We start from the raw sequence: 25,751 nt of genomic DNA, 5'->3' as shown, positions 1-25,751 counted from the left end.
TGGGATCGCGAGATTGGTTGAGAAAAAATAGCCAAAAATTGATGGCTAAAATAGGCCTATAGAGTAATTAACTCTTTGTGAAAAATTACCTTTCCATAGAGATCGATGTACTATATAAATACGCACTATTACACCAACCGTTTACACATTTTATTGTATGCAGAACAATACCAGAAGTAGGTATTTTATACCAAAGCCCCGCCTACGTTATTATTTGAACGGTGGCGATGTTTTAGTACGTCGTATTGCAACCCACCAATGATTGGTTGCTTGTTTCGAATATTCAAAGAAAAAAATCGCTATGGTAACGGCATCTGAAGTGACAAGCTAATTGGTTCGTGATCAACCAATGGAAATGAGGAGTGGGCGGGACCCGCGGGATTCAAAATTGTGTATGTGTAGACCAAGGCTCACCGGGAGCTGGTCGAGTGTGTAAAGGGGGCCCCTGCCAGAGGAAGCAACGTAGGACCAGCGTGGGAATAAAGGCAGGGGATTAACACCCAAAACAGGGATCGAGGTGCACGTCCGTTACTCCAGTCCACCGCCGGTAAGCGCAGTTACGTAGTGTTATGATACGATCGCTCGTTAAATAACTTTAGCACAGGGCACAGCTCTATGATTGCTAGCGGGTTAATGATCGGTGTCTGATAAGTAGCATGACTACGCTGGGTGTATGGGATGCTATCGGTTCCGAACACGTTTGAAGCTTTCTTTATAACATGATGGTGTGAATGAAGGTAACATTGTAAACGATTACGGGTTCCATTAGTGAGTTTCGTCCCTTTTCTCCTTTCTAATAAAGCATCTGCTATAAGGGCATGAATCTGCTTTATTGTTGTGTATATGAACATCTGCATCTCATTTCCTATGAGACCGATCTGTACAGAAACGCCAGAACTAGTGCTTTGTAATGGCTTCCAGGGTACATGTTAGGAGCGAGTAAAAATGCCCAGGATGTTCCCATGGGGCTATTCTGAAGGCCAAGATCATATGCATTTAAGCACACCGCAGAGTACATTTTAACCTTATGAGGCATTTCCATGTAATAGTTGATTTTTGGATACATTGCTACTGTTTCTGAGCAGAAAGGCCAAACATGTTGCTTTCTCAAATTCCTCCATGCTCCTAAAATTACATTTTAATGGATAATTTTAAAATAGTCTGTGCACTTGATCTGCTTCCTCTGCCCACAGTCACTCGCCCTATGGGAGATTATTTATTGTTTTGTATAGTGCCATCAAATTCCGTAGCGCTGTACAGTGGGTAGACAGGACATAACAAGTAGTATCTAACATAACAAATTGACTAACAGAGACAACAGGTGAGGACTAACACCTGTCCTGTTTTCCTTGGACAGCCTTTCATTTAAGGGGTTTGAATTACTTATTTCCCTGTTACTAAGATCCCTAAATATGTAACTTAATGGATTAAGTGAATTCTGTGTTTTCAATGTCTTGAGCTTTTATTTAATGGATTAGAAACCACAGGCGGTAACTCGGATCTCATATCTGCAAAATCCTTCTGTCGACAGCCCAAGATCTGCCTTCCTACCGCCAGCGTGAGGCCGTAAATGGCATTGGGTTTTGCATGATAGGAAGGGTGACATGTGGCCCTTCTGGTACAAATCTGTCACCTGTGTGCCCCTGTACTGATCAGAGTGCAGTTATATAAGCCTAATAGTCATGGTGACCTGTGGCTATGTCTCCAAACCTCTGGATGGCAATCATGAGGACTCTCAATTACATGTGTGTGTGGTGAGGAGTTCAGCTTTCCTCGGGAGCGTTTCTTCCCAGGGAAGAGGAATACTATATCTGCACAGACGGCAGTGTTATTAGCTAGAAATCATGGCTGTCGTTGGCCATTTTTACAGTACCTTTTTCTGCTTGCTTGCTTGCTTCTTGTAAAGTGCCCTTGCTGGTTGCTTCTGTAATGTGGTAAGGCAAAGTAGGTGATTGTTCGCTGAATATCATACTTAACGTGTAGGAGGAAAATGAGCTTCTTTCATCGCGTCAGTCATCCTATTCAATGTGTCATATTTGCTATTCCATGAGAACCAAGTTTAATTACTAGAAGCACACTGTCAGTAATATGTTGGCAATATGGAAATTCCTTGATGTCTAACTTGTCCTTCTTCTCCAGTTATATTCATTAAAATGATGCCCTCTGTTCGCCTATCTCGCCCGGTGGTGACAAAGGTACCTCGACCGGGAAGGACAGTTTCGGTCGAAAATTGTCAACTTCAAAAGGTAACAATGGCAGAAACTATACAAGTATTTTTTAATGGCTTGCTATTTTGGTTCTGTTGTATATAACAAAACTGTTTACATTGTCCTATATAAGTATAACATTTGGAATAAAGATGCAAGTTTTGGAGGCTTATCTTGTTGGTACTAAAAGCTAAGAGTTGAGTGTTTTTTGTTTTTCCCTCTTGGCACAGGAGGAAGGCGTTCAGATCAAACGTTCACCATCCTCTCCTCAAGGTGGCGCCAAGAAAAGATCTGCCTTTGGGGACATCACAAATGTGAGTGCTTTTGTGAGCGAACTGATTATTTCAAACTTGAGTTTTTATAAAATACTCCTACAAAAAAAAAATAATTTGTGAAACAAAGTACAATTGTATGTATGTATTTTTATTATTTATTTTTTTCTTTCATGCAGGCTCATAAAAATATTCAGCAGCAAAAAAAGAGGGATGGGCAAAAAGTTGCAGTTAAGAAGACAAAAAATGCCCAGATTAGCGTAACTGCAAAGAACAATGAGTTGAACCTCAAAAAGTGAGTGTGTTAACAATAATACTTCCTGTCTTAATCACGGTAGCAGCATATAATCAGACAACGTTGTCCTCCACGCCTAATAAAAGCTTTTATGATCTGAAGAGCCCCTCACCTTGGGTGTTAATTTGTTCTGTCAGGACCTCAAAGAAAATCACAGCTGAGGCGCTGCAGCCAGAGGTGGTTAAAGAAGAAAAGGTGATTGCTGCAGAAGTTAAATTGCCACCAAAAGAGGTTGTGAAACAGGTATTTTTTTAGCCCTACCTATCATTGTAAAGTGTGTGTGTGTGTGTGTGTGTGTGTATACTGTATATGCACTTTAAAAACTAATATCTGTATTGCAGATCCTTCCCCCTGATGTAGAAGATATCGATAAAGAATCAGCTGATGACCCATTTTCAACTTCTGAATATGCCATGGATATATTCACTTATATGCGTGAGAGAGAGGTATGATCTTGGAAAGTTCTTTAGGATTGCAGTTTCCTTGATTGGTTTTATTGTTGCTGGGTTATAACAGCTCTATAAAGCAGTTACATCTACATATTTATTTCCAACTAACCTGCCCTAGGTTTGAGCTGCTCACAGAATACCGTGTTTGCTCGATTATAAGAGGATGTTTTTTTTTTCCCCAGAGCAACCCCCCCCCCTACTTACCGGTGCTTCTGACTCCCCGGTCATGTAGCCGGGGCAGCGTGTATACATCTACACGATTCGCGTAGACCACTTCCGCTGCGGCCGGAAGGAGGTGCGGTTAGCAGCGGAGGTTGTCTGCGTCCATCGCGCAGACCTTCCCTGGCTGTCAGAGATCAGGGTTCCCTGCAACGGTGCGGGGAATTCTCTCTGACGGTCGGAAGGTCTGCGCGATGGACGGGGTTTACTCGCTACAGGAAGAGTTATGTTGAGTTATAGCTACATTATGAAGCTCCAACACCAGTGACGACCTGCTGCTGGGAGTGCTTGGCTGGTTCTGTATAACACATAGATTAGTGAGACTGCTTCAGTCTCTGGACATATTGAAGTTTAGATTATACAGGACCCGCTAAGCCTTTATTACTTCATTATGAATAGTGAAGCTGGTGTTGGAATTTGCATCCTGCAAACATTCTCTTGATATAGGGATGTTTGCCATTTATGTTCATTAAAAAAAAAATATATATATATATATATCTCAGCTTTAAGTAGTCATATCTACTTCAAAGAATTGTGTATTAACTGCTGCTCAGTCTGTATACAGTATTTGTTTTTTTTAATAGTTGTTAATATGTATTCTACAGGACAAATTTGTGCTTCCTAATTACTTGGATATGCAGACTGATATAAGTAAGGACATGAGGGGCATCTTGATTGACTGGATGGTGGAAGTGCAGGTAAGAAACTGGCATGAAAAACTTTCTTTGAATGTGTCCATTTCAATTACTAACCTTTTTAGCACAATGCTTGTACTTAACACCTTATGTCGCAGTAAATCCTAATGTTTTGTTTTCTGTGTGTGTATTGGTTTCATTTTTCTCTGCTCTAATAGACTTCAACAATCTCTTATGGTATTTTGCTCACCACTCTGGGTCTCTATTACAATGGCTGATGCTTCTTGTGGTGTTATTTCATTATCCTTTACTTCATTGTTTCCACCTTTATGGAACAGGAACTGCCATGAATATGATGCTCTTCCGTACTATACGCGACTAAACCTACTTTTGTAGCTAGGATGAGGCCATCTTTTATAGTAGTAGGGGTAAGGACAAAGTAGAGGACTTTAGGGGAATAGGAAACTAATTATAAGGTAGTTTTGCCTCAAATCTGAATGTCTTAGAGAAACGTGCACTCTTGCTTTTGAAACAAATTACAAAGAGCAAGCTGTGTGTGTACAAAAAACATATTTACCTCTTTCTCCGTCCACCCACATCTACTTGCTAAATGGGCTCATCATACCCTCTGTTCTGTGCAGGAGAACTTTGAGTTGAACCACGAGACGCTCTACTTGGCAGTGAAGATGGTGGACCATTACTTAGCAGTGTCTGTTGCTATGAGGGAGAAGCTGCAACTGATTGGTTCCACTGCTGTGCTCCTTGCTTCCAAATTTGAGGTGAAGATATGTTAAGGTGTTGGTGATTGCCCTGTCACTGATTACTACTTTCTTTTCCAGATCACTGGTAGAATGGGGTTACCCTCGCGATAGAAAATACCTGTTTTTTATAATAGTTTTCTTCTTTAACCTTAGGAACGATGTCCACCGTGTTTAGATGACTTTCTTTACATATGTGATGATGCATACAGACGAGAGGAGCTCGTAGCCATGGAAATGGAGATCTTACAGAAACTCAACTTTGACATAAACATTCCAGTTCCTTATCGTTTTCTGCGACGTTTTGCCAAGGTGACTTGTTCTGTCCTATACATCGTTACATTTCCAGCAGCTTTTATAACTAGAAAATATGAAAAGCCCATTAGAACGCCCTGACTTTCTTGCAGGGAGATCTCACTGTTGCTATTCGCCCCTTCAGCAAAAACCACCAGTACGTGCGCTGGTACACTGTTGCATAAGCTACCCCCCCCCACACACACACACTTTTTACCCACTGAAATGTCCCTGCTGGAAAACAGACTTTTCTTAGTAAATAATAAAACATGATTCCTTTTGTTCTGCCTGCAGTATGAAGATAAAAACTGAGGATAATTTTAATATATATTTTTTTCTCTCCAGTGTGCTCATAGTAACATGGAGACTCTAACACTTGCACGTTACATATGTGAGCTCACACTACAGGAGTATGACTTTGTGCAGGAGAGTGCATCCAAACTGGCTGCCAGCTGCCTACTTCTTGCTCTGAAGATGAAGGACTTGGGTGGATGGGTGAGTTCATCATAACAGTATGTAACGATTTAGTCGTGGGTGTGTAATATATAATTATATACAAAAAAGAACTCTAATATGTGTAAAAAATCATATAACCAAAGCCGTCCTGCAAGGAGGACAGATTTGGCTCTATATAAACCAAAGGGCTCACCCAGCATGGATGTCTGACATATGAAATATCAGTTAGCATGTAAGTTCAATGAGAGACCTCTATGGGTTGAGGCAAACAAGAGAAAGTAACCAAAACCCCCAGTGGTAGGGGCAGGAAGCGGAAGTTCATAGGCCCATGTGAAGGTATCAGTCGAGGATCGGACTACTTGGGCCGAATGATTCTTATCTGCTGTCAAATTCTACCTTTCTATAATACATTTTGCATATTCATGCACCAGGACATCAAGGCTGTGTATGGGATGTTCTCCCACAATCTCTACAACTACTCCTGAAAAGCTTGTAAGAGACCCGTTTACTGCTTAAACAAATATTACGAGTTCAAATGGTGTCTGGAGACCAAGGCCACGTCTGGCAGATCCCCCACATAAACTCTTGTCTAAACTAGAAATCAAGTGGAAACGAGGGCCGGGTTAAGCTGGGAGGGTGCATCATGCATATCACTATAGTGCTGCCAAAGTGTGACACTGACGTGGTTGTATTTGCTGTTAGAATCATATAAGATTAAAACTCCTTCTAGATCATGTCCTCCGCAACCCTATGAATTTAACAGCTTTGATTTTGTAGAAGAGGGGTGTTGGCTTCTGATTCTTGGATTGCATGAACTGAAGTTTCTGCAAAAGTTTAATAATGGAAATGGCTAAGCTGTCTTTGTGCTTTGATTGAAAAGGCTGTATTGAGATCGCTATTATTGGGGCTGTAAACCAGTTTTGTTTGTGGATTCAATTTGCTATATTCCTTATGCATTATAAAGGACTGTCTCTAGCAAGTTTCTTTCCACACAGACCTGAGCCAGTCCTGCATAAAATATAGTTCAATAAGCAGTAAATCTATCTGATTGGCTATGCCTAATGTGTATTGTACAATAATATCTTTTTGAAGCATAGGCTCATTTGGGTTATGCCTTCATACTGTATAATGAAGCTGGTGAGTGCCCTGCTACAGTGAAATACCAATGATGCTACCCTCCTTCTGAGCCCTTAATAAAGCTACTCTATGGGGTTATACGCACCATGTTTTTGTAGAGTTGCACCAAGTTGGGAGGGGGCAATGTCACATTTTATACCACAAGAAGGGCTTAGGTGGCCCTGTGCAATGCATAATTACGTGTGTAACAATACATTTATACTGTGCTAGCCAAGCTCTTCCTGCAGTAGTAGCTCATTGGGATTGGTTCTTCATAATATATAGTGATGTCAAGGAGCACAGCTTTAAATTTAGTGAATAAACCTCTTTTTATGGCCTCACTCTGCAAACGTCTTCTATGGCCTCATAAAAATACAGAATAAAATCACTGCTGTGTCTAAGCTCCAGTTAAGACCTGGTCAAGGTTTTTTTATTTATCCCCCCCCACTTCCCTTGATGATATTACATTGATGTATATTATTTTGTTTGCCATAATTTCAACCTACTCAAATTGTCCTATCAACTTGTTTTAGACTATTTTCTGCTATTGGAAGCTACTACCTTCTGTCAAAGCTGTTCCCAACTTGTATGCAATATCTTCTTATATATCAAATCTGCAAATCTCTAGTGGATTGTAAAAAAAAAAAAAAAAAAAAAAAAATAAACTAGTAAATTTAGTCCTATTATGTTTTGATTCGAAAAGAAAAGTGCATGGGTTCTATCACAGTTGTACTTGCATGTGCAAGTCATTTATCCCTTGTCCTTCTTGTAATTCAGATATATATATATTTTTTCCCTTTCAGACTTCTACTCTTCAGCATTACAGCGGTTACCAGAATGCTGATTTAGTGCCGCTGGTGAAGAGGCTAAATTTCCTACTCGCATACCCACCAAATGATAAACTGAAAGCAGTAAAGAACAAATACTCACACAAGTAAGATTTATGGGCATTTTTCTTCCTGACTTCCCATCTGAATAGAATGTACAATGGATGAACCTCCCAATATACATTTGCTTATGACTGACTTATTAAAGGTGCTGTTCCACTTAAATAAAACACAATAGTCTAAGTAGTTTATATGGTAACAACCTACCAATGCCTGCTTTTTGTAAAAAGTATCCCTGGGAAACAAAAATCTGAAAATTACAGAAACTTTTACGTGAAGAAACGGTTGTTGAATATCAGCCTTCTCTTTAATATATATATATATATATATATATATATATATATATATGTATATATATATATGTATGTATGTGTGTGTGTGTGTTAATCTATATCACGGAACATTTTTGTATGTCAGATTTTGTTTCCCCAGGGACACTGGGGAAAGCAGCATTTAGTAATCAAGGCAGCATTTAGTAATCAAAATGTTAAATTCATCACCTCTTTTAAACTACAACTTATCAACAGAATTGCCATGTGTTTCATGTTTGACTTACTTTGACCCATTTATTGCCAGTACAAAGAAAAGGGGCAAAGAGGTTTTCTAAACACAATTTAACTATATTTAGATTTGATACACTCCTGCTTTGCATTTAGTCCTCCTCAGGAAATCCTTGCTTATCTGACCATATTTTTTTTACTCTTTTGCAGGGTCTTTTTTGAAGTGGCTAAACTGCCTCCTTTGGATATGCTTCATTTAGAAGAATTGCTTAAGAGTTAACAATCATCCTCCTAATTTCCTTTTGTATATAGACTGTAAATATGTACTTTTTTATATATAAGTATTCAGTGTCCTTACTGCACCCCTTCGTGTACAGATGTTTATATAAGCCCTGCAAGTGTTCCAATTAAACTGGAACGGCATTGAAAATTAAAATATGCTGGACTTGGCTCTTTTCTATCGTGCAGATGCTCGTACGTTCTGCAGGTTCCCTGTGAGCTCATTCATAGTAAATCTCAAAATATATTGCAATGATTTACATTTCTAATTTTTAGCTGGGTTACTGAAAACAAAATTGTAACTGTTTGCTATAGTGTTTTCACAATATAAACTAATTCTGTAAGCTTGGTTTAATAATGTGGATTTCATTGACTGTAGCCTACTATGGACACAACCAACAAAGGGTTGGTTGAACATCGCAGATGTCGTTCTAATCTGCCGTTGCTTAACCTGGTACATGTTGCAGGGGTCAACTTCTGGGTTAGTTGCAGCTCATTAAAAGTGTTCTGTGTGGCTAATATGGTTAAGAGGAGGGAAAGCTTGCTTTTCCTGTATTGAATCAGTGAATTAATAGAATACAATGCTCTAGGCTCATTTAAGCAAACACTTTAAGTGTTATTTGGTAAACTACAAATGTATTATATAAATGATAAGCCTTCATATAAAGGTAATGATTTTTTTGTAAATTTTGAGTTTGTTCCCCTTGGATTAGGTTGTGTGGAGATGCTACTTTTTTTTTTTTCTCTCTCTGCAATAAAGTAGTGGTTCAAGGGAAGACTGCAGATAAATGTCATATCCTTTTATTTTCCAAGTAGCTTAAGATACAGCTGTAAGCACAAAACATAGTTCCTGCACAGTCAAGATGTCGCCACCATGCAATGTGGGGATGTGCAAAATACTTGTACATGGATGCTGGAAATGCATTGACTGCCAAATACCATTATATTAATCATTCTTACAAAATATGTAGTTTTCTTTTTGTTGCCTTGGCTTGTACTGGATAGCATCAAAAAGTTCTGTTTTTCTTCTTCTTCTTCAGTTTGTTTGTCCAGTGCCACTCCTGTTGCGCTAAGAACCTCCTATTTGAGAGTTTGTTGAGGATGGTTAGAAATTTAGTTCTCAACAATATCTGGATGCACTGTGGTTCATTTCTTCACCCACAGTTGACTCATAATAAAGAGAATGATGCAACATGTTGCACAAGTAATACAATGCACAAAACTAAATACCTTTTTATTACTTGCCTGTGTATGTCATGCATAACAAAACAAAAAATGACACCCTGGTGTAGCGATACTGCACCACGAAAGTATATTCCTCCATCCACTAAGCGCCAAGACTCTATAGGGTTTTATCCTGAAACCTCTTGGGCAGGAGACAATCTGAAAATAGTTAGCACATTGTTCCTCCTCTTTCCTCTCCTACAGGCTATAAAGCCTACACTAATGTTATTTTCCTTTCCTAGGCAGATAGTGTTTTGTTGTTTTCGCTTATTACCCAAGTTGGTTAGTTCAGAAGCCCATAGGAGCTGCCCCCAGAGATGGTCTCTGCAGTTCAATAGGGATTTCAGCATGCAGCCTACTAGAGGGCACTATTGAACATGGCTGCCTTGTTCTGGGCTTCAGGGGTGCCTGAGGAGTTGCGTTTTTTCAGCCATGATGGGATCTCTGACTCGTGGTGATGTCATGGAATGTTTTACCGCAAAAATGTTTCTATCTCTGGATGGTCCAGTTGCTCTTCCCCATTGTGGTTTGGTACAGGTACTTTTATTGTGCCCTTTTGTTTGTTTTATATACACTAATTCTGGTTTATTGTATTTCTGGTTATTTGCCTGGTCAGCCTGTAATGATTCTCCTGACTCTTTACATGAACGCAAAGAGTTTCTTCTTGCCTCTTGTGGACAACCTATAGCAGATGGCTATAGGAAAAGAAATCTTATTCTGCCTTCAAAGCTGTTGCCGAATTGGAATTTCTGAGTTTGTCAAGATTCTGATGGTTTTTTGTTTTTTTTAAAAATTAAAGAGGCTAAGTCATCGTCTGAGGAGGGAGAAATTACGGATGTTTTGGCCATATTATCACGGCGTATACTTCCAAGTTAATTAAGGCAGTTAAAGCTGTTAAGGGTTATCATGGTAAACCTGTTCAGGGCAGCTATTTTATTGCACACAAAAACCCAAATCTTTTCCCTTGCATCTGGTATTTAAAGAGCCTATGCAGATTCGATGAAAATGTGCAGATAAAAAAAAAAGCATATTTCAAAATGGTTTAAATCTATTTTTCCTTTTGATTGTGATGAAGTAACATTTTTGGAAAACCCCCTTCCAAAGTGGATACAGCAGCGCCTTGCAGATTATTGCTATAGAAGATTCCTCTGGGTTTATAGATAGGAAGGCTGACTGCTCTTAGTAGAACTTTTCTTGTGTGAGGGCCACAACCTTAACCTTTAACCACAGCTGCTATAGTTTCTATGGCTCCACATATCTAAAAAGCACAATCAGAAGAATCTTATCCTGTACAGACACCTAGAGATCTGATTTTCAAACTTCCAGAGAATTTTAGACTTGGGGGTTTTATCCTTAATGCTTTACTAAAAGCTACTTGTCTGGCTGCCAGATCCATGGGACTTTCTACAGTTGCCTGCTGGGACATCATAGATTCAGCTTCTAAACCTAGTTTATGCTCCATTCCATAATAGGCAGAGGGCAGATTCTCATCTAGATTTTCAATTAAATGAAAGATTAGCTTTGGGAAGTTAACTGGAAAACCAGCCGATTTAAAATTCTGACTCCTAGATTCCAGTAGGAAGAAGATCAACACCAGTGGTCCATCCTTACAAAAGACAGATGGGTCAGTTGCCTAATCGCAAAAGGTTTTTTCTGCCTTCCAGAAAAAGGTATGTCTTCTACCAGTCTACACTCATATCCAAAGTTCTGAGGCTATATGGTATAAAGGGTTATAGAGCCTGCACTGGTAGAAGAGAGTTGAGCACTTATTCCAGAATGTTTTTCGTCCAAAAGCCAAATGTAACCTTTCATCCTAATCTTGACTTACCTTCTGAAAACAGGGTGGTAAGTTGAGAATTTCAGGATGGAATCTCTCTCACCTGTAGCTAATTTGTTAAAGAAGAGACTTCAGGGGATCTCCAGATCTACAAGACGCCTACTGTCATGTTCTTATGCTCCATCAGACCGTTTTTGAGGTTTTTGGTCCAAAGAGGTCAGTTTATTTTCCGCTTCAGTTTCGGGCTTTGCCATTTGTCCTTTCCTCGGCTTCAAGAGTCTACACCAAGGTCATTGTTGTTTTGGCAGCAGTGCTGTGAGCCAGATGCATTTACATTGGCTTTTACTTAGACGATTGGCTGGTGAAAGCCTCTTCCTGGGATCTGGCCTATGTCTTCCCACCCATTCTGATGATTCCCGTTATGCAGAAGATCAGGGAAGACAATACAAAGGCCATAAAGATCATTCCCTTTTGGCCCAGGAAAATTCTGAATTCTTCCCCAGTTGGACATTCTAGAACATGCAGAAACCTCTCTGAGATCTCCAGACACTTAAGATTTCAGCATTGCTACCGAACAGGACGTCTTTATGCGCTAAGGCGTTTTCCAAAGACTGACTATAATAGGGGTTGGTAATCATTCGTTAAATGGTGCTCTAACTCTGCTTTGGTTCCTCATATTTTGGAAAAGTTTTTCAAGATGGTCTCCAACTACCATCAAGGTGCAAATTTCATCCATTCAATTTCTGGAACCTTTAGTTAAGCATTTCCTCAAGACGTTTAGTAATACATCTCCGGTTTTTCATAACACTTTAGCTCCTTGGGATCTTAATCTGGTGTAAGAAAAATGATGCAGTCCTGCTTTTTGAATTTCTAGGTGTTTGCTCTCACAAATTGCTTACCCAGAAGATCTCATTTTTGATTGTCATCACCTCAGCTATGGGAGTAGGAGAACTTTGTCATGCAAAGCACCATACCTTATTTTTTATTAAGATAGGGTTGTCCTGAGAACTTGCCAGATTTTATACCCAATGTCGGGTTTTCTGTTAATATCCTGCAGGATATTGTTATTCCCCCCTTCTGTCTGATTCCTTTAGACTTAAAACTTAGTCTTTTCATTTATTTGGACAAATCTGCCAGGTCCCATACATCGGATAACCTCTTAATCCTCTTTCATGGACCTTTTAAAGGGTCTCAAAGCTTCTACTTCCAGATGGATTAAGGAAACAACCTTTCATGTAGTTGAAGGTGTTCCTCCTCTTTTCTCATTTACCGTCCATTCCACAAGAGCCATAGCTACATTGTGGACTGAAAAAATCCCTAGCCTCTCCAGAACAAATCTGCAAGGCCGCAACGTGGCCATATCTCTATATGTTCCCTACAGGCTAAACATCATGGCCTATGAGGATGCTGCTTTAGACTTAAGGTCTTGCAGTTAGTGGTTATGTATTACATTACATTAATTTATACAGCGCCGGCCAATTCCGAAGAGCTGTTACATTCATTAGAACAATTTATAAACACATACAATAACAAACTGGTGCAAACGAGAAGAGGGCCCTGTTCTTGCGAGCTTACAATCTAGTCGGTAGTTGAGGGGAGTGAGACAAAAGGAGAGGACAGCTTGGGTGAGGATGAGTTGATCTGCTTCTGATGTGTTGAAGCCGTTTGTTCCGATGGCTGTGATTAGGATGATGGTTGGGAGTACTGTAAAGCAATGTTGTACGCTTCCCTGTCGCGTACGAGGCAGAAAGTCTGACTGAACGGGGAAGGGGATTCTGCAGGAGGGGAGCGGCACGGGTGAAATCCTGAATACGGGAGTGGGAAGAGGTAACAACAGTAGAAGAAAGCAGCAGGTCGTGACAGGAACGAAGAGGGCGGGTAGGAATGTATTTGGGTAGGAGGGTAGAGATGTAAGGGGGTGCTGAGTTGTTGAGGGCTCTATAGGTCAGGGTTAGAAGTTTAAATTTGATTCTGAAGGGTATGGGGAGCCAGTGAAGTGATTGGCATAGTGGAGCGGCGGCAGAGAAAGATTAATCTAGCTGCAGTGTTGAGGATAGATTGAAGCGGTGAAAGGCGGGAGAGGGGGAGACCCGTTAGTAGGAAGTTGCAATACTCCAGGCGGGATATCGCAAGGGAGTGGATTAGTGACTTGGTGGTATCTCGTGTGAGGAAAGGGCGGATTCAGGAGATGTTTTCAGGTGGAGGCGGCAGGATTTGGTGAGGGACTGGATGTGAGGGATGGAGAGAGCAGAGTCGAGGGCGACACCAAGGCAGCGAACCTGGTCTGTTGTATGGATAGTGGAGTTATCAACAGTAATATAGATGTCAGGAAAAGTGGACATAGCAGATGGCTTGCTGCATCCCTATGGTTGGCTGCCCTGCTTGGAGGATGAGGAAAACCAAACTTCCATTCGTAAATTTCAGATTCCCTTCCTTAATAAAATATTTTTTGCTGTTGGCTCTTTACTTCCTGGTATTGTGTAGGCTTTAAAGCCTGTAGGAGGAGGAGGAGCTAACTCTTTATTTTCAGATCCTTCCTAAAAGTTTTTGGGGCCACTGCCGCTTGGAGTCAGGGAAATTAAATTCATGGTGAAGACATTTTGTTTTTACCTAGTGAGCCAGAGAAGTGGGGCTCAGTGCCATGTATTGGATGTTTGCTTAACTATGTATCCCAGATTTTATGAGATTATAAGAAGACACTGATTTTAAAATGACGACCAACTTTGGATCTTAATGAAAGAAAACAGCAAAAGGCTTAAATATAAGATGGTCCCATTGGGGAAAAAAATCAAAGCCACTTTTCTTTTTTGCTTACATTGCTTTCACGCTCCCTATCAATGCCTCACTTGAAGGAATGGGAGATGAGAGGCTATCTCAGGAGTGCGTGCTATCGCTTTGTCCTTTTACGAAAGTACTATTAAAGGCTAGAATATTGCAGAAGAAAGAAAGGCATTTCTGCTCCTTTCTTTTTTTTTTTTTTACCACAAATCTCTCTACACAATTATACTGGCCACAGGGAGAGAAGGTGTGCCCAGAGGCTCCGCCCTTTTTGTACTAGTGCTCTAGGAGACATGGTTCATGGAGAAGAGGATGAAGAAAGAAGAGGCAAGAGAAAATGCCGAGCTGCGGGAAAAGATACATGGAAGCGGTCCACAGAGGATGTGGGAGACATTGAGATACAATGAGAGGCTGTTTTTTTCAGATTATCTTTCTGAAAAAATCTTGTTTTTATAATTAAGCAAATCTGATATCTACATCTGTAAAATAACTTAATGAAACAAGACAACACATTTTGTTGAAGTAAATATTACAGGTTTAAACAGTTTTTTTCTCTATATACATGCCCATTATTTTTCTCAAGGTTATGCATAGCTGTCAACTCATCAAATGATCTGCTATTCACTTTGAAACATGTAAAATGGTTCACTCCACATTCCTAACCCTGCAGAAGCCATTTCTGCTTTGGTGATATTTGTGCTGGTATGTAGCTTAGTTTGTGTGTAACTCTGGCTATGAGGCATAGGGGAGTTCCTATTGTTTATCGTCAACTGATGTATAAAAACAAATTACATATATTTATATTGAACTGTATACTGTGTACCTTTTTTTTTTTTTTTTTTTTTTTTGCTGGCACTGAGGCAGTTGTTTGAGTCTTCTGATACTCTGTGACTATCCCAGGGAGCTGTAGAATTAATAGAGGTGCTGCTATTGCAGCTCCAATGTTGTCAACCTTGTGATTCTTTTTCTGTAAGGTGAGTCAATGGCCCCCTCCAAGAGAGTGTAAAACTGGCATGTTTGCACATTTACAGGTAGTATAGTTTCACATGTAGGGTTGGATATGCATAAGATATGTGAAACAAATGTTTTAAAAAAAAAAACAATTATTCATATGGACATATACATTTCTAAGCAACTCTTGATACCTATAAATCATCTTTCAGGTTCAGCATTCATGAAAAAAATTTCCTCTGCTCATTTTGTCTTTAATGTAATTCCATATAAATCGGTCCACTGGGCGCAAAATAATTTGGTGAAATGTTTACAATTTTGAAATCTCTTGAAACTTTGAGTTTTGCAATAAATGAAAGAAGTATATATGTAGTTGTAAAGAAACAGAACATATCAACTGTTCACAAGAAATTCCGATATGACTACTCCACCAATAAATATTGTTTCAAAGAACTACATTCACTAAGACATCTTAGGAGCCTACAATTCTATACCCACATATAACAAGTCACAGCTTCACATTTATATTTTACATTTAGAATAAGTAAACTTTGCATTTGTTTATCACTCATTTTCTTTGTTACATGCAGCATTGCTTGGACCAGTCCACTTTCCCAAAAAACAGATAATGCCACATCTGACAGTATGATAAATACTGAGTCTTTTGTTAATTGGGATAATGGAAAGCTGAGCCATGGCACAAAAGGTTATAGCTGGTATCCAACATAGAAGCTGCTGTGGAAATCAAGTTATATATCAAAGCATACTTTTTTCTGATAACCACTGAAAGTTGAAGCGCAATTTTGGTCGGTCGGAAGTAGCCTCTAAAAATTGATTACTAGCTGCAAATACAGTCCTAACTGTTGAACTGAATTACAACATTACTGTATATGTGATGAAATGAAATGGTTAAGTTAGACAAGTATTTTCAGTTAACAAACAGCCTTTGGTAGGATTCTGGAAACTCTATGAGTGGTTTGTTTCAGGTCATTTCAGCTGTAAATTAACAAGTAGCTAGGCACAACATTGCACAAAATATCTCTTCACGGATACACCAGTCCATTCCTATTTCCCACTACATAGGACTACTTATGTCTTTAATACCCTGTAGAATTCTCTTCATATGACCCACTTTGGCAATTCCCAGGTCCTAGAAAACAGCAAAATATTGTTAATTTAAGATATATATTTAAAGAGGCCACACACTTGTCAGAGGCTGATGACGTATTAGTGACGATGGATAAATTACAAGATATTTACATGATATGAATCCCAAATGTCCTAACAGCCCCAAACAGTACTTTTTGCTCTTCATATCAGACATCGTACTATTTTGTTTATTAGGGTGTTGCATGGTTAATTTATCTATTAATAACCCTCTTGGTTATACAGTTGTGATCAAAGGTTTGCATACCCTTGGAGACTTGGTGATAAAAGTACAATTTTTAAAGAAAACATGAGTGAGCAGGCAAAACACATTTCTTTTACATACAACTGTAGGTCATAAGAAAACAATCATAAAACAAAACATGGCAACAAAGGAAAACAATTAAATGACTCCTGTTTAAAAGTCTACATACCCTTAATTCTTAATACTGTGTATTGCCCCCTTTGGCATCAATGACAGAATGCAATTTTTTGTAGTAGTTGCCTATGAGGCCCCAAGTTCTTGCAGGTGGTATAGCTGCCCATTCGTCAAGGCAAAATGCATCTTGCATGAACCGCACATTTGAGATCTCTCCAGAGTGGCTTGATGAGTGGCCCTCTGTGAGGGCCACTCCAGAAGTGTTACCTTTTTCTGCTGTAACCACTGGAGGGTCGAATTGCCATCAATTTTCACAAGATTCCCTGTGTGCCAGAACCTTTTCCATCTTTATAAAGTTCCACTACCTTGTTATGCAGGTTTTTTGACAGTTGTTTTCTGCTCCCCGTGGCTCAGTATCTAGCCTGCTTAGTGCATCCATGTGACCGCTAACACATTTATTGACTATTTATACACAGACACTAATTGCAGTTTAAAAAAGCCACATGTGTGGGAAATTAAGCTTTAATTGCCATTTTGATCTGTGTGTGTCAACAAGGACAAACTTTCAAGGGTATGTAAACCTTTGATCAGGGCCATTTGGGTGATATATGTTATCATTATGATTTAAAAAGGAGCCAAACAACTATATGACAATAAATGGCTTCATAGATCACTAGCCTTAAAAAGAACTGAATGATCAGTCAAATTTTCAAAATCAATGCCAACATTTCACAATTTCTGCAAGGGAATGCAAACTTTTGAGCACAACTGTATGTGTAATACAATGAAAATATGTTAGCGAATATAAAGGAATGTTAGTATACAAGCTGGTCTTTAAGAAGAAAATAAAACAATTAGACATTTAAATAATATAGCGCTAGACTGATGGATCACATCATGGCATGAAATAATGACCACATTAAAGACTATTTACAATTAAATATTTTGTGTCTTGAGATTCCGCCTGATCCTTACATGTATTTCTTGCTAATATTGAGAAAAATATGGAATAGAAAAAATTGAGGGGGTGAACTTCACTGCTGCAGGAATGAATTTTAGATATGACACTATGAAATATATGATGATTATGAGTTAATGAGAAAGAGATTAGACAAGAGACAAGAGGTGTGATGTAACCCTTTTTAAGCTACCTTGAGGTCTCTCCTTTCCAATAATACCAGTTCTGAGCCCTGGATATCATGACGAATAAAAATGTCCTTGTATTCCCCCATACCCAAAACGTCCAGCCATGCAGCCACCTCCTCGGTGCCCCACTTATCCACTGGCAGAGAGAGAGAAAAACAAATACAAAATGGAGAGGACAGTGGAGGCATGGAATAGTCTACAGTATGCCCACAATGCAACAGTAACATGTAATTTGTGTTTATTATGTATAACAGACTGACATTGATGTTTAACTCAAATATAAATTAAGCTCTACTTCACTAAAAGGGTGATAGGTAAGTGGAACAGATTTTTAGCAAAAAAGTTAAAAAGTTTATACAGTGAGGGAATTTAATCATGCATAGTATGGACAGTAAATGGGTGGCCTATTGAAGTTAAACACTAAAAGAAATGCTTTCTTATCTTGATCACCCAAAATATAAGCATTACTGTCCCTTAAAGGTGCTGTTCCACTTAAAAAAATGTGTTTATTATTTATTATTGCACTCTTTAATATGTTAAGCTAAGTTATGTCATTGTATTCTCTTCTATGGAGGTTTAATCACATAAAAATGAAGACGAATTTTCAGTTTATGTGTCAACAACCTATCAGTGCCTGTTTTTGTGCCACACTACAATTAAGTGTTCCTGACAAAAAGTATGAGCGGGATAAACATTTTTCATGATTTAACCCCTTAACGTCCTTTGACGGATCAGCATTTGAAATAACTTGATGTGTCTAGTTTTCAAAAATATATGGTTTGATGGGGTAAATTGCATTGGCCAGCTTCCCAATAACGTGCAGAAAAAAGCAAAACATTACCGTATTTGCTCGATTATAAGACGACCCCGATTATAAGACGACCCCCCAAAATCAAAATATTAATTTAGGAAAAAAACAAAAAGCCTGAATATAAGACTACCCTATAGGGAAAAAGTTTTACCAGTAAATATTAATTAATGTAAATTATTTTCATGTTTAATAAAAGCTATGATTGAGAAAAATATATTTTTTAAATTTCCTTTTATTTGCCAACCTGCCCCCCCAGTTATGCCACTCTGCCCCCAGAAATGCTTTATACCCCCCTATTTGCCACTCTGCCCCATGATATGCCTTATACCCCTGTATGCCACTCTGGCATATAGGGGGTTAAAAGGCATATCATGGGGCTGAGTGGCATATAGGGGGGTATAAAGCATTTCTGGAGGTATACAGGCATATCATGGGGCTGAGTGGCATATAGGGGGTTAAAATGCATTTCTGGAGGTCCAGAAATGCATTTTAACCCCCTATATGCCACTCAGCCCCATGATATGCCTTTTAACCCAGCATGTACTGGCTGCCTTGGCTTGATAGGAGTGTGATTGCTGTTAGCAGTTTGATATATATATATATATCAAACTGCTAACAGCAATCACACTCCTATCAAGCCAAGGCAGCCAGTACATGCTGGAACCTGGGGATGATAGCAGTGGGATTACAGCCTCCATATGCCATGCTACAACCCCCACCCCCCTTACACATTCATGCTATCACACACACACTCACACTCATTCACAAACATTTAAATACTCATTCATTCCCTTAATCACACACACTTCACACATACTCAAAAACCCTCCCCCACCCCCTCACCTGAACTGCAGATCTCCCACTCGCAGACTTCTGCAGGGGACCGGCTGTAGCAACTTCTCTGGCCCCGCCCTCAGAGGAGGGAGGGGGGAGATAGAGTTCTGTGAGGACGCTGCAAGCTTCCTGCCCTGCTTCTAACAGAAGAGACGCTGCTCGCGACCGGTAAGCAGCATGGCGCCAGCATTTTTTTGGGGTCTGATTAGAAGACGACCCCGATTATAAGACGAGGGGTATTTTTCAGAGCATTTGCTCTGGAAAAAACCTCGTCTTATAATCGAGCAAATACGGTAGTTTATTTTCAATTTTTCATCATATTTTTTATGGGAAATTAGATAATATGATCAAAGCAATGGTATCTAAAGAAAGACCTTCTTGTCCTGAAAAAAACAATATATAACTTGTGTGGGTACCCTGAATAAGTGAGGAGAAAATTACATCTAAACACGAGCACCGCAAAAGTGTTAAAACAGCCTCGGTCCCAAAGAGTACAAAAGGTAAAAAAACTGCCTGGCCCTTAAGGGGTTAATAATGATTTCTGGGTGGGTGTTGGGTACTAAATAGAGTTGGGAACAGTGGTGCATTTTGGTTAGGCAACTCCACTCACCTCAGCACCATTGTCCTCTCTGCCGAGGGTCATATGCAGCCTTTGCTTCTTAACGATACTCACCATGGATACCACATGGTGTAAATAAACTGGTTCCATGGGACCTCACAATAGGGTGATTTGCCCCCCAGTTTTACGTCAGAAGGGATCTGCACATGCTAGGAATTATGTGCCTAATGCAGCATTTAGTTAGAAAAGTTTTAAATTTAGGTGAAGATGTTGTATGATGTCATAACTCCTCTGGCGTAACTACAGGGGTCACAGCGGTTGCAGCTGCAACAGGGCCCATGCCTCTTGGGGGCCCAGTGAGACCTCTGCGACCCCTTGTTCCTCTCTCCTTATACCAATTTAAAATAGTTTAGAAAGGGCCCTTCAGACCTGGACTGTACCGTTCCAGGTCAGAAGAGCCCATTCAAAACTATCTTGAACTGGCACGGGGAGACCGGAAAATATCAGTGTCACTTTAAGCCGGGTGACCCCAAAGTGAAACCGAGGCTGCCCGCCCAGTGTAGCCCAGATAGCAAGCTGCAGGAGCGGTAAGCAGGGGTTGTTTGGTTTAATGTGAGCATGGATGTATAATTGTGTGTAAGTGTGAGCATGGATGTGTAATCGTGTGTGTGTGTGTTAGCATGGATTTGTAATCGCGTGTGTTAGCATGGATGTATAATTGTGTGTGTGTGAGCATTAATGTGTAACTGTGTGTGTGAGCATTAATGTGTAACTGTGTGTGTGAGCATGGATGCATGGATGTGTAATTGTGCGTCTGTGTGTGTACGTGTGTGTACGTATCCTATGCATATCCAAATTCCTTTAATCAATTTATGTTTACCAGTGCCTACTACTCAGTGTTCCCTTGCAAAGCAATTTGTTTTCACATTTTTTTCTAGCTATTGTCTCATTAGCTTTAAAATATTACCTAAAGGGTGCAATTTTGCATTTATGCAAATCCTCTGTTCTGAGCCACTTTGCTGCACTCTACCTCTGAAGGCCAAGAGGTGTGGGGAAAGAGTGCTATAAAGGCTATACCAAATAGAGGGACCTCCATAACACAAATGGGCCAGTTCCAAGCGAGATTAACCAACCTATTGATGAAAAACATGCACAACTGAGACTTCTATTAGGGCAATCTGTTTAGTCACAGGATGCTATGAGCACCCATGCGCACACTATTCTGTAACACAGCTGAGATAATTGTGTGCAAATATCCATGTGTGTGGCACACCAGTGCCCATATTTGTAGTTTTTAGTATTGGGTGGTACTCTGGTATGATTTTCTAAAACAAATGAACACTCTAAAACAATGCCACTTGGTCCACTAAATGCTCTGAAAAATACCCCTCGTCTTCTAATCGGGGTCGTCTTCTAATCAGACCTCAAATAGAGAGAGAGTGTGTGTGTGTGTGTGTGTGTTAGTTAAATGGGGGTATAGGGTGTGTGTGTGTTAAATGGGGGCATAGGGCATTTCTGGAGTGGTGTTAAGGGGGCATTTAATAGAGCACAATGCCTCCTGAAATGCCTTATACCTCCCTATATGCCACTCTGCCCCATAATATGCATTTTAACCCCCTAAATGCCAGAATGGGATATAGGGGTATAAGGCATTTCTGGAGGCAGAGTGGCACATAGGGGGTCAAAAGGCATACCATGGGGCACAGTGGCATATAGAGGGTTAAAAGGCATATCATGGGCCACAGTGCCATATTGGAGTGGCAAGCCTGGGGGCAGATGTGCGTAACTGGGGGACAGGTTGGAAAATACAAGAAATAAAAAACAAAAAAAATATTTTTCTCAATCATAGATTTTATTAAAAAAAATAGTTTACATGAATTAACATTTACTGGTAAAACTTTTTTCCTTTGGGGTCGTCTTATATTCAGGCTTTTTCTTTTTTTCCTAAGTTAATATTCAGATTTTGGGGGGTCGTCTTATAATCAGGGTCGTCTTATAATCGAGCAAATACGGTATATAAAGGTTTAACCAATGTCTTACAAAAAGATTGACATGAGTATTGCCAGTTTACCCTGATTAGTCATACTTATTGCTCCATATTTTTTTAGAAGGATCTTTTTGCTTTTTTGTGTCATTTGCATGAAATGAAGAATATAAACTAATAAACAATATTATTTTGTAGCGGCACTACACAGATGAGTCTAGAGCTGAAACAACGAATCGATAAAATCGATAATAATCGATAACGGAAATCATCGATAACGATTTCCGTTATCGATTAATCGAGTGATCAATTCGTTGTTGGAGCACTCGGCTCCTTTTACTTACCTCCGCGAGCGTTCCCCGCTTCTGCTACACGCTCTGCAGTCTCCGCCTTCTTTTAGCTACGTGACGGATGTGACGCGTTCCGGAGGTAAGTATTCTTCATGTCTATGTGCACGGATCGCACAGAGCCACTCGCACAGAGCGAATCGCTCTGTGCGAATGGAGCCACTCGCACAGAGCGGTTCGCTCTGTGCGAGTGGCTCCATTCGCACAGAGCGGTTCGCTCTGTGCGAGTGGCTCCATTCGCACAGAGCGGTTCGCTCTGTGCGAGTGGCTCCATTCGCACAGAGCGGTTCGCTCTGTGCGAGTGGCTCCATTCGCACAGAGCGGTTCGCTCTGTGCGAGTGGCTCCATTCGCACAGAGCGGTTCGTGAGTGTGGGTGCAGGGCAGAGTGGGGGTGGGGGTGCAGGGCAGAGTGGGGGTGGGGGTGCAGGGCAGAGTGGGGGTGGGGGGTGCACAGAGCGGTTCGTGAGTGTGGGTGCAGGGCAGAGTGGGGGTGGGGGTGCAGGGCAGAGTGGGGGTGGGGGTGCAGGGCAGAGTGGGGGTGGGGGGTGCAGGGCAGGAGACTGGGTGCAGGGCAGAGTGGGGGTGGGGATGCAGGGTGTGAGTGTGGGTGCAGAGCAGAGTGGGAGACTGGGTGCAGGGCAGAGTGGGGGTGGGGATGCAGGGCAGGGTGTGAGTGTGGGTGCAGGGCAGAGTGGGTGCAGGGCAGAGTGTGAGTGTGGGGGCAGGGCAGAATGTGGGGGCAGGGCTGGGTGCAGGGCAGAGTTAGAGACTGGGTGCAGGGGCACAGTGCAAAGTGCTGGGTGCAAAGTGCCAGTGCTGGGTGCAAAGTGCCAGGGCTGGGTGCAAAGTGCTGGGTGCAAAGTGCCAGGGCTGGGTGCAAAGTGCAAAGTGCTGGTGCAAAGTGCTGAATGCTGGGTGCAAAGTGCTGGATGCAAAGTGCCAGGGCTGGGGCAAAGTGCTGGGTGCAAAGTGCTGGGTGCAAAGTGCCAGGGCTGGGTGCAAAGTGCTGGGTGCAAAGTGCTGGGTGCAAAGTGCTGGGTGCAAAGTGCTGGGTGCAAAGTGCAAAGTGCTGGGGCAAAGTTTCTTGAACAGTAATAGTCCACCTCTTTTCAGAATGTTTGGGGTTATTTTGTTTCATAAATATTGTGTTTGGGTTCTTGTACTTTGAAAATATTGTTTTTTATTACATCATAACAAAATAAGAATGTTAATGTAAATTTTAAGTTGTTTTTTAACATCCAGTTCATTAAATTCTTTTAAATAAACGAAAAATTTGCATATTGTTTTTTTTTATCCGATTAATCGATTAATCGAAAAAATAATCGGCCAACTAATCGATTATTAAAATAATCGTTAGTTGCAGCCCTAGATGAGTCTATTTACTAATGTGAGTGAATGAAAATTGGAGACAAGTTTGCAAAATGTCCAACTTGCATTTTTGTGCTTGTAGGAGTGCTTGTATGATGCTATACTCGACTTACATCAATTTGACTGCAGCATTGCTGGGTTTATGCATTACAAAAAAACCACAAATTGAGGATTAATTGTCTGTGGGTTTGTAATTAGTTGCTACCTCTATTCACTATAATGGAAGTAATAGAACTTCAAATCCAGAGAGACCCTGGATGCTATTTGCCCAATATCTTGGTTATTTGCTATATCACTCAACTACATAAAAAGGAATCTGTCAATTAATTAATTTTACAACTGTCATCAATATAAATGCAAACAAAAATCTTTCCAAATGTGTTGTTTGAAACATATAAAAGTAAAGTGTTGCCAAAACTCCTAAAACCGTACCAACAAATAATATGGCATTTTCAAGGACTACTAAAATTTTTAGGGAAGCATAATGCCGTATGCCAGAAAAGAATACGCAGAACATAGAAACCTCCATGTATCAAGCTAGAGCTAATAACAGAACTGTTGTTTAACACTAATTACCCGTTAAACAGACGATTTGTAATGATACATACCAGTTAAAAAGCTGTTGGATTTCTGCTTCTGACACTTTTCTTTTTCCTTTCTTGGTTTTGAGATAATTCGGAGTTTAAAGCTTCCTTTGCTGCCCCCTCCACTGCTCTCCTAATTTTAGGTAAATTTCATTAGTATTTGATGTAAATACAAAACCATCTGCACTTTCCAATGTAGTAACAGAGAAAAAGATATTGTGTTCACGATATAAATGAAACTTGCTGTCCTTCCGATTACGACAATTAATCTAGAAATGGATCCAAGTGGAAGTCTATTCACTATAAGACCCAATTGGTGTGGTTTTCATGCTAATGTTTCAGAGTGCTGGTTTAAAAACAGAACATTTATCAATCTTGATATTTGAATAGAAGTTCTTTGGATGCACATATAGTCCTTTTCACATCAATTCTTAAAAGATGTCCCTTTTATAGTTTCAGAAATACAAAAATACATGGGCTTGTAGATGCTTACATAGTGTGTATGAAGATTAAAATTTGCTGATACCGTAAAACCTCATTTAACTTGAATTGGGTGGGCCGTTAAAAATATCACATATATTTAAATATAATTTGAAGAAGTGAAATATTTTATTGATTAATGCAACTGATATGAAGAAAATGTGAAAGAGCAAGAAGATGACATGAAGGTCATAGAGGAGCTAAGAAGGTTAGGGAGAGTTCAACAAATACAATCAAGACTTTACTGATGTGGCAGATATGAACCAGATGCAAGGGGCAGCTGATGTAATCTTGACAAAACAAAAATAAAATATTTTAACAAGATGTGTCATAATGTTTTCATTCAAAATTGCGTGGACAGATTCATTTGCTGGTTCCACATGTCATGTTTTACTTGTTTTTTTTTTATAATGACATTACCCTTGAAATCTCACCTCGTCTGAAGGCTTGATAATGTGGGCTATCCAATGGATATCTGCCAATTTCTGCAAGTCCTGACTCACTGCATTGAGTGAGCAAAGGAGACCTTCTTCCTCCTGAGGGGAATCCCATTGCTAGAGACAATTAGTGAGCACAGATGTAAAGAAAAAAACAGAGCTCAACCAAAAAAAACAATTTAACAACAAACAATTTAGCATATCGTTCAATGAAGGATTCATATTCCAACCTGCTTGCTTCCCATGAATGCCTTTGTTTCTGCGTACAGTGCTTTGACACTAATGGCCACATCAACAGCTGTATTTCTGCTCAAAAACTGCAAGAGGAAAGTTAGAAGAATGTTAATTCATCAGAGAACAGTTAAAATAACACTCCTAACGCCCAATGTTTGACTGTCTATACCTTTTAACATGCAATGATTATTCTGAACTCTCCATTGAGAAAACAGCAAACAGTCTTAGTGCAGATTAGAAGTGTTGAACGTTTGGGGAAACACGGATCCCAATTTTATTTAATAGCTTGTCATTGGGCTGCATTTATCCTGACAATATGTGATATTACAGTGAAATAACTGTGG

The 25,751-nt window shown here is 40.0% G+C and overlaps 2 protein-coding genes across 7 annotated transcripts in view; one reads left to right on the top strand and one right to left on the bottom strand.

Moving 5' to 3' along the window:
* The first annotated feature begins 392 nt into the window (after positions 1-392).
* CCNB3 (cyclin B3) lies at positions 393-8,725 on the top strand. Of its 2 annotated transcripts, none has more exons than XM_053474223.1 (12): positions 393-547; positions 2,140-2,246; positions 2,438-2,521; positions 2,659-2,774; positions 2,912-3,017; positions 3,116-3,220; positions 4,048-4,140; positions 4,719-4,856; positions 4,992-5,147; positions 5,475-5,624; positions 7,505-7,635; positions 8,299-8,725. In XM_053474223.1, the coding sequence occupies exons 2-12, from the start codon at positions 2,154-2,156 to the stop codon at positions 8,366-8,368; spliced, it is 1,242 nt and encodes a 413-aa protein (XP_053330198.1). In that variant the 5' UTR covers positions 393-547; positions 2,140-2,153; the 3' UTR covers positions 8,369-8,725. The 2 variants fall into 2 exon arrangements, with proteins under 2 accessions (XP_053330198.1, XP_053330199.1); XM_053474224.1 differs by having other exon boundaries at positions 413-517.
* A 6,506-nt stretch (positions 8,726-15,231) lies between these two features.
* LOC128504008 (diacylglycerol kinase delta-like) overlaps positions 15,232-25,751 on the bottom strand; it is a 73,230-nt gene continuing 62,710 nt past the window's right edge. For 4 of the 5 annotated variants that reach the window (XM_053474218.1, XM_053474217.1, XM_053474219.1 and 1 more), the window contains 5 exons: positions 25,404-25,490; positions 25,171-25,290; positions 24,281-24,389; positions 17,774-17,904; positions 15,232-16,247 (listed from right to left, as the gene is read on the bottom strand). In XM_053474218.1, coding sequence (XP_053330193.1) covers positions 16,173-16,247; positions 17,774-17,904; positions 24,281-24,389; positions 25,171-25,290; positions 25,404-25,490 — 522 coding nt within the window. In that variant the 3' untranslated portion in view covers positions 15,232-16,172. The remainder of the gene's footprint in view (positions 16,248-17,773; positions 17,905-24,280; positions 24,390-25,170; positions 25,291-25,403; positions 25,491-25,751) is intronic. The other variant, XM_053474220.1, reaches the window with a different exon arrangement.

Source organism: Spea bombifrons, chromosome 8 (assembly GCF_027358695.1).
Source record: "Spea bombifrons isolate aSpeBom1 chromosome 8, aSpeBom1.2.pri, whole genome shotgun sequence".
In the NCBI taxonomy this organism is placed as follows: domain Eukaryota; kingdom Metazoa; phylum Chordata; class Amphibia; order Anura; family Pelobatidae; genus Spea; species Spea bombifrons.
The sequence above is the reverse complement of the archived record's forward strand: the minus strand, read 5'-3'. Positions and strand labels throughout refer to the sequence as shown.

What these genes read in the sequence shown, in the direction of transcription:
- CCNB3 (XM_053474223.1), top strand. Translation starts at nt 2,154, where the DNA reads ATGATGCCCTCTGTTCGCCTATCTCGCCCGGTGGTGACAAAGGTACCT. An exon ending in CCTTTGGGGACATCACAAAT is followed by an intron (nt 2,522 to 2,658) that starts GTGAGTGCTTTT and finishes TCTTTCATGCAG; the next exon opens with GCTCATAAAAATATTCAGCA. An exon ending in TCCTTGCTTCCAAATTTGAG is followed by an intron (nt 4,857 to 4,991) that starts GTGAAGATATGT and finishes CTTTAACCTTAG; the next exon opens with GAACGATGTCCACCGTGTTT.